Here is a 9,252-nt window from a genome sequence, read left to right on the forward strand (position 1 = left end):
GGAATATTTAACCATCACCTCAGAACCCTCCCCGGAAATGGCTGCTGTGCATGTGCGTTCAGCAGGACCATTCATGCGCACAAGTCCCGGCAGACCTCACAGCACATAATAGGGAATTACACATTCACCCAAAGTGATTGCGTATTGCAATGCAACCCTGGGTGTTAATATCGCACCCAGATCGCATTGCATACGTAATGATAAATGGGCCCCAAAGTCCCCCACAGGCACTTGCATATTTGGCCTTATGTCAAGAACCACTGTTCGGATTCTGATAAAGTTTTCACAATTCTATAAAGAATTTTTTTTTGTCGGGAAAGACTAAATGTTTCTCACACCTAAACCTATGACAAAAGTGAGCTGAGTAGTGAGGATTATAACGAAGCAAGTAAAAAAAAAAATAAAAAAAAAATGGCCATCTGAGTGCTTTCTTGGCTTACGCTGCACAAACTGGTAAAGATATATCACAATGATGGACTTAATTTCATACTATTAAGAGATTGATACATATTATCCAGTTTCTCCAGAAAAAGTGATGTACGCCCCATTTACTAATACAAAATGTAAATTTTTCACTTTTTTTTTTCCATTTCTATTTCCTTTACATCCAACACTATTATTATTTTTTCAAAGGAGTCCTACAAGACCTTGGTTAAAAAAAGCCTATTTCCGTAACTTCTAAATTGCTCCTGTGCAAAACTGTGGCGGATCGCTAGTGAGGAATAATCCTTTAATCTGGACATGAAGGTCATTAGGTTGTCTACAACCGGCTGAAGGATGTTCCATAAAACACTGACAAATGTACCAAGCATATTATAGATAGAGAAAATTATTTTATAATAAAAGAAATAGAATCACACATATACCATTTAACATGTTCAAATATGAAGCAAAAGTGACGTCATTATTGGCAAAAAGTACTGCAGCAAGTGAGCACTGCACCAGTGTGTAAGTCCTTCAGAAATTGCCTTATGATAAACCGGCAGTTTCTTACAAACCTGGTTCAACTATGATGAGGTTTGTACAAATGCACGTGAATGTACAAGAGAAAACAATTCATGTAGATATTTATTGTAGGCATGGAATGATGCATGCTACAGCATAAATGTAATCTTGCGTTGAACAGTGTTGAAAAATCCACGGCACATGTTTGGGCTGAATTGCACAGGTTTTTATTTTACACGTTTTTAATGTACGTTCTCTAGCTTCTTCTTCAGCAGTAATCCTTTATCTCTCAGGTCAGGCCTGCTGTCCATTTCCATTGTGGATAAAGAGGTTATAAGCAGGTGCCTGTTGTCTAGCGTTAGGCTTCCCCACTGTTCTGAATCTAAAGGCAATAATGGTAATATTGTTAAGGTAATGAGTAAAAACAAAACGTAACACGTATACTATGAACAATATTATATATTCAGGCACTCCCCAAAAACCAACATTACCACTGTAAATACTGCGGGCCCTTTCTGGCAAAGGACCTTTTAGGGGACTTGCATCCTTTTTTTTTTTTTTTATATTAGACAGTTATACCATCTGAAGATTAACAGTCAATATAGCGAAATATAGGTATTTGTATATATTATAATGTGATATGATATGCCAGCAGTCAAAATACTGACCGTGGCATCCCGATGGAGACAATCCCAACAGGGGCTAGGTAAGTATACTCAGAGCCGGCCCTAACCAATATGATGCCCTAGGCAAGATTTTGGCTGGTGCCCCCTAGCACCACCGCTAGTTCTGCCTCTGACCCTGCACCCCTTTCCCAGCACCATCACCCCCCACCCATAGCAGTCCTTTTTTTTTTTTTTTTCCTACCCCCTGTAATTTAAATAAGAACAGTGTGCACATTTGTCCTTACACATATGCCGCACATTATTAGTGCCCTTATACACATAATGACACACATAGTGCCCCTTACACATATGTTACACATTATTAATGCCCTTATACACATAATGACACATGTAGTTCCCAGCGTGAGTCAACTGGCAGCTCTGCTAACGTCGGGTCCCTATTTTTTTTATGAAAATGCATCTTATTTGCATTGCTATGTGGCTAGGATACACAAGCAGCTTCTGCTGATTAAACTGATATGTGGCATGCCTATATACTGTGTGCGACTGTGGCTGTATCTGCATACGAAATGCTACACACAGAATATAGACATGCCACATATCATTTTAATCAGCAGAAGCTGCTGATGCCCCTAGGCATACCAGATGCCCTAGGCAATTGCCTAGTTTGCCTATACCTAGGGCCGGCTCTGAGTATACTTACCCTCCCCCAACAACCCCCTAACCCTCCAGTTTCCACAGCCTAACACTAACTTCCCCCCTCCCCTGCAGCCTAACCTTACCCTGTGGTGCCTAAACCTAACCCTACCTCACCCTGACCCTCCCATCCCCGCAGCCTAACCCTAACCCTCCCACAGTGAGAGTCCCAGCATACTTACGATCTGAATTCCGGCGTAGGCCTTGCATCCGGTGTCGGAGTTCCGGCTTTGGCATTAAGGCCGTGTGTCAGGATATAGACTGCCGGCATCCTGACCGTGTGTGTGTGTATGTATGTATATATATATATATACAGGTTGAGTATCCCATATCCAAATATTCCGAAATACGGAATATTCCGAAATACGGACTTTTTTGAGTGAGAGTGAGATAGTGAAATCTTTGTTTTTTGATGGCTCAATGTACACAAACTTTGTTTAATACACAAAGTTATTAAAAATATTGTATTAAGTGACCTTCAGACTGTGTGCATAAGGTGTATATGAAACATAAATGAATTGTGTGAATGTACACACACTTTGTTTAATGCACAAAGTTATAAAAAATATTGGCTAAAATTACCTTCAGGCTGTGTGTATAAGGTGTATATGAAACATAAATGCATTCTGTGCTTAGATTTAGGTCCCATCACCATGATATCTCATTATGGTATGCAATTATTCCAAAATACGGAAAAATCCCATATCCAAAATACCTCTGGTCCCAAGCATTTTGGATAAGGGATACTCAACCTGTATATTCCAACAAACAGGCCAGATAATACACTTTTTTTTTGCTGAAAACAAGTCTTCTGAGTGCCGGTCTATCTCTTGGACTATATGTTGTTGTTTTTTTCAGTCAGGGCACCGAAGCAGCAGATTTTTGTAAACACTAGCACACTCCAATAATTGTGTTTAGGCGGTGCTCCCTTAAGTGTGTTCCAATATAGTCCAGATAAAAAAAAAAAGGCAATATAGAAAAAGACACTCAATTATCATTAAAAAAAAACGGGTGTGGTATTGAAAGTCGACAGTAACTAGGTCGACATGTTCTAGGTAGACAGGTCAAAAGGTCGACATGAGTTTTTAATGTTATTTTGGTGTCGTTTTCTTCGTAGAGGGACCGGGAACCCCAATTAGTGCACCGCATTCGCTCGCCATGCTTCGGGCATGGTGCCTTCGCTCCGCTACCTCTTCGCTCGGCACAGATTACCGTTCCAATCGTAGTCCACGTGGATCGTTAAGTATGAAAAGGTTCAAAAAAAGAATAAAAATTGTGAAAAACTCATGTCGACCTTTTGACCTGTCGACCTAAAGACCCTGTCGACCTAGTTACTGTCGACTTTCAATCCGGATCCCGAAAAAAACACATACTTTTATTTTCACCTAGGTAGGGCTCTACACTATGCACGGTGGCAGTGGCATGATGCAGTGGTCTTGAAAGGTTATTTACCTACAGAGGTCAACGGACTGATAAGTTACCATCTAATCTTCTTTAAAGCATTTATAGGAGATTTATGTTTTAGGCACTATTAGTGCCACATTGGATGAATATGATGTTTTTTTTTACATTTTTTATGCTGAACCGGCGTTTCCTGCTATTCATCATTTTTTGAGTGCTGCCCAACCTAGATGAAAATAAAAGTACAGTATGTGTTTTTCTATGATAATTGAGTGCCCTTTTCTATATTGCCTATAATATAAATAAATATATATATATATATATATATATACATACACACACGTTATGGTAAGAACTTACCGTTGATAACGTGATTTCTCTTATGTCCACAGGTATCCACAGGATAACATTGGGATATTGTCGAGCGACAGCGAAAATGGCACCAACACGGTCACGAGCTTTCTGGCCTCCCAGGATGCATTGGGGCCTCCACTATATAGTCCCGCCCACTGACTCAGTCAGATCAGTTCTTTCCACAGCGATTTTAGGCAGGAACATTAGGTAAAGACCTGTACAGGCGATAAGAACACACATGCACACCCTTCCATACAAGAAGGAAGAGGTTTTAGTGATTGTCTAGATCCTCAAATCAGATGTGTCAGGGTGGGATCCCTGTGGACATAAGAGAAATCACGTTATCAACGGTAAGTTCTTACCATAACGTTCATTTCTCTGGCTGGGTCCACAGGATTATCCACAGGATAACATTGGGATTCCCAAAGCCATTTTAGTGGTGGGGACGCTCCTGATTGCACAGGAGGACCTTCCGCCCGAAGTCTGCGTCATGAGAGGCAAAAGTGTCCAAGGCATAATGTCTGATGAATGTGTTTATGGAAGACCATGTGGCTGCCCTACATATCTGTTCTGCTGATGCACCCTGTTGTGCTGCCCAAGAAGGACCTACCTTACGTGTAGAGTGTGCAGAGACATTAGCCGGAATAGGGAGATCTGCATGAGAATAAGCTTCTGATATTACCATTCGGAGCCATCTCACCAGCGTCTGTTTACTAGCAGGCCACCCTCTCCTATGGAATCCGTACAGGATGAAGAGAGAATCTATTTTCCTGATGGCACTAGTACGATCTATGTAGATTCTTAAAGCCCGGACCACGTCCAGCGACGCTTCTCCCGCAGAAAGTCCCGATACCTGGGACTACAATTTCTTCATTTAGGTGAAACTTTGATACCACCTTTGGAAGATAACTAGATCTCGTTCGGAGAACAGCTCTGTCTGGAAAAAAACTTAGGAAAGGAGACTTACAAGATAATGCTCCTAAATCTGACACTCTTCTGGCTGACGCCATTGCCAGTAAAAAAAGAACTTTAACCGTTAACCACTTAAGATCTGCTCTCTCAAGTGGTTCAAACAAAGGACCCTGGAGAAATTTAAGAACTAAATTCAAATCCCAGGGAGCTGCCGGAGGAACAAATGGAGGTTTAATAAGTACTACTCCTTGGAAAAACGTACGTACATCCTGTAGGTCAGCAATCTTCTGCTGAAACCATACAGTCAACGCTGAGACTTGCACCCTCAAGGAAGCATCCTTCAACCCTTTATCCAATCCTGCCTGCAGGAAATCCAAAATCCTAGCTACTTTAAAAGATCTCGGATTGTAATTTTTTCCAGAACACCAATGAATATAGGCTTGCCATATTCTATGATGCACACGGGCCGAAGAAGGCTTTCTTGCTCTAAGCATGGTTTGGATTACTTGCTTTGAAAATCCTTTAGCCTCCAAGATAGAGGTTTCAACAGCCACGCCGTCAAAGACAGGCGATCCAGATGACTGTGACCACAAGGACCCTGCATTAATAGATCTGGACGTTGAGGGAGCAGTATCGGTGCTTCCACGGACATTCTCAACAGATCTGTGTACCAATGCCTTCTTGGCCAAGCTGGAGCTATTAGAATGATTGCTCCTTTTGCCTGTTTTATCTTTCTCACTACTCTGGGTAACAGAGATATTGGAGGGAACAGATACGCCAGCTGAAACCTCCATTCTACTGACAGTGCGTCTACCAGGACCGCTCCTGGGTCCCTTGTTCTTGATCCGTACCTCGGAACTTTGTTGTTTAGACGAGACGCCATAAGGTCTATCTCTGGTAGACCCCATCTGTTCACCAGTGTCTGAAACACTTCTGGGTGTAGTGCCCATTCGGTTTCCTGAATGGTGTGCCGACTGAGAATCCGCTTCCCAATTTAGTACACCCGGGACAAATACTGCTGACAATGCCGGGAGATGGAGTTCCGCCCATTTTAGAATGGGAGTTACTTCCTCCATCAGACTCTTGCTGTGAGTTCCTCCTTGATGATTGAGGTATGCTACTGCCGTCGCATTGTCTGAGCGGATCTGGACTGGTCTTCCTTGTAGATTGTCCTTTGCCTGAACCAGAGCCAAGTAAATGGCTCTTATTTCTAACAGATTTATCGGCAGGCGACTTTCCCTTGCGGTCCATTTTCCCTGGAACCATAGGCTTCCGAGTACCGCCCCCCAGCCTTGCAGGCTGGCATCTGTCGTCAGGACTTGCCACTCTTTTATCCAAAAGGGTCTCCCCTTGTTTAAATGGTCTGTCTGTAGCCACCATGCTAGAGACCTTTTTACATATACTGGAATCTTTATCATCTGCTTCTTTATTGTTTGATGATTTCCGTTCCATTTGGTCAAAATGAGATGCTGCAACGGTCTGGAGTGGAATTGCGCATATTCCACCATGTCGAACGTTGATACCATCAGATCCAACAGTCGCATTGCTGCATGGACTGACATTGTCTGGGCTTGCAACGCTTCCTGAGCCATGACCTGCACCTTGACTATTTTTTTCTCTGGTAAGAGAACTTTCTGTAGGTCTGAATCCAATATGGCCCCCAAATGAACCATCCGCTGTGACGGATTCAGGGACGACTTCTCCCAATTTATGTAAACAAACTATCGTATGTTGGAGATGGCTCAACAGTAAATCTTGCGACTGTGCTAAGATTAACAGGTCGTCTAGGTATGGGAATATTCTTATCCCTTGTTTGCGCAGACAAGCTGCCATAACCACCATGATCTTGGTAAACACCGTGGGTGCTGTAGCTAGCCCGAAAGGCAGAGCTTGGAACTGGAAATGTTCCTGGAGGATGGCAAACCTGAGGTAACACTGATGTGACAGTGCTATGGGCACATGTAGGTAAGCATCCCGTACATCCAGAGATACCATGTAGTCTCCCGGTTCCAACATTATGGAGCGTAACGTCTCCATGTGGAACTTCGGGATCCATATGTAGTTGTTCAACATCTTCAGGTTTAGAATTGGTCGATATGACCCATTTGGTTTCTGGATTAGAAACAGATTGGAGTAATACCCCTGTCCCTTTTGTGATGGAGGTACTGGGACAATCACACCTGACTGCAGTAATTTTTGGACTGCTTCTTGCAGGGCATTTGCCTTCGACTCTATACGAGACGGGCTGGTGCATAAAAATCTTTGAGGAGGCTGCCTCCTGAATGGGAACCCATACCCCTGAGATACTACCTTCTGCACCCAGGCATCTGCTGTTGACTGTTGCCATATGTGTGCAAATTGCAGGAGTCGTCCCCCAACCCTGGAATCCTCCAGGCGGAGGCCCGTCTCTTCAGGCTGAGGGTTTCTGTTCAGGTTTGGAAGCTGGCTTTTTGCTAGCCCACTGCTTCCTACCCCTGGATTTAAACTGGGGTTGTTTAGGCTCCTCTTTCGCTTTGCCAGCGAAAAGAGCAAAATTGTAAACCCTTGGATTTAGGATTATAGGTAGCCGGAAATCTGACCTTTTTCGATTCAGCCTCTGATTCTAGGATATCCGATAAAGGTTTTCCAAATAATATATTACCCACGAAAGGCAATGCTTCCAATTCTTTCTTGGACTCCGCATCTGCCTTCCAGGTCCGTAGCCAAACTGCTCTGCGAGCGACTACTGCCAGGGCTGAAGCTTTAGAAGCAACAGTGCCTACATCAATAGCTGCTTCTTCTAAATACTGGGCAGATTGTCTTAAACGGCAAAGACGATCCTCTTGCTCCCTAGTAGGAGAGGGGATGTCATTCTCTAGTTCCTCTATCCATTCGCCCATTGCCTTTGCTACCCAAGCCGAAGCCATAGCAGGTCTTACCACTGCACCTACAAGAGAAAAAATATTTTTCAATAGGCTCTCTACCCTTCTGTCTGTGACATCATTCAAAGAGGTAGATGACAGTGGTAGAGCAGATTTATTCTACTTTTGGAGGAACTTCTCTCTTCGAACAATCTCCAGCAGGAAATGGATAATAAGAATCCCATCTCTTAGGAATCTTATACTTTTTACTGGGCGCTGCCCAAAACTCATCCATCATTTCCGTCAACTCATCTGACGCTGGAAATTCAGCTTTCACTGACTTTGTTCGTTTGAATACAGGTGCTTTTGCTTTTAACGCTGTCTTGGCTGGTTCTTCCAGAGAAAGCACAGCCTTCACAGCATTAATGAGTTCAGCTACATCTTCTGAACTAAAGCTCTGCGACTGATCATCATACGGAGTTGAATCAATTGTTTCCGCATCATCATCCGATGTATCATCTTGTGTAGTCTGCCATACAGACGTATCTGTCTTAGTCTTACCTGCCCCCTTGGTTGCTTGTAGAAGCTACTGGAACCAAAACATAGGAAGGGAGCTGCATGTATGGGTTCATAGTGTAACCTAACCCTTGAGGTGGTGCTACCGGAGCTAACCTGTCCGCTATTGAAGACAGAGTCTTTGCGAACATATTCCATGGTGGCTCTACTGGAGGTTGAACTAACTCCTGTTTTTTACTTCGCTGAAAAGCGAAACAGTTTGCACACAAACCCTCATAAGTAACCAATTGATTCATATCAATTACCCCTGACTTACAAGATAAGCATGTTAGGGCTATGGGAGTGCTTGACAAATTCTCCTCATCACTTTTGCCGCTCACAGACATTTTATCTAATATTGACTACACGTCACATGTTAAAGCATTAGACATTGTCATATGAGAATACAACCTCCATAATAACTTAAACATAAGTAGGAAAATTGTACTTCTGTTTAACTGGTTCTTTTTTTCAACATAACATGCAGAAAACACAGTAATATACAGGTCTCATATGCAATAGGTACTAAAAATTAACAATGCATACTAAGAAGTAGAAGGAATTTTTAGTACTGTATACCCTGCCTCCAGAGAGCGGGATACAGGGAGACTCACCACACTTCCATATCCAAGCAAAGACGCTCGTAAGACGCTGAGTGGATTCAGACGCTACTGGTGTACACTGCCGCTCATGGTAACTGATATCGGACACGGACGCTCACCAACGGACGCTGAGCGACTCCACGTGCATGCAGACGCTAAAGGCCTGCGACTCAGTCTGGGCAGGTTTATATCCAGTGTACACAACCGCAGCGTCTAAGCTGCGACCGAGTACCCTCGTGGTAGCGTCTGAGCCGGAAGTGAGGTCATTCAGTTCATGAAACGAGAGACACGCAGGAACTGGCCATGAACTCGGAGGAGGGG

General features: G+C 43.3%; 1 protein-coding gene across 2 annotated transcripts in view; it reads right to left on the minus strand.

Moving 5' to 3' along the window:
- Positions 1 to 1,055: 1,055 nt before the first annotated feature.
- Positions 1,056 to 9,252, minus strand: part of ECPAS (Ecm29 proteasome adaptor and scaffold) — a 280,472-nt gene continuing 272,275 nt past the window's right edge. For both annotated transcript variants that reach the window (XM_063914681.1, XM_063914682.1), the window contains one exon: positions 1,056 to 1,327. In XM_063914681.1, the coding sequence (XP_063770751.1) occupies positions 1,240 to 1,327 (88 nt within the window). In that variant the 3' untranslated portion in view covers positions 1,056 to 1,239. The remainder of the gene's footprint in view (positions 1,328 to 9,252) is intronic.

Source organism: Pseudophryne corroboree, chromosome 1 (genome assembly GCF_028390025.1).
Source record: "Pseudophryne corroboree isolate aPseCor3 chromosome 1, aPseCor3.hap2, whole genome shotgun sequence".
Lineage (NCBI taxonomy): Eukaryota > Metazoa > Chordata > Amphibia > Anura > Myobatrachidae > Pseudophryne > Pseudophryne corroboree.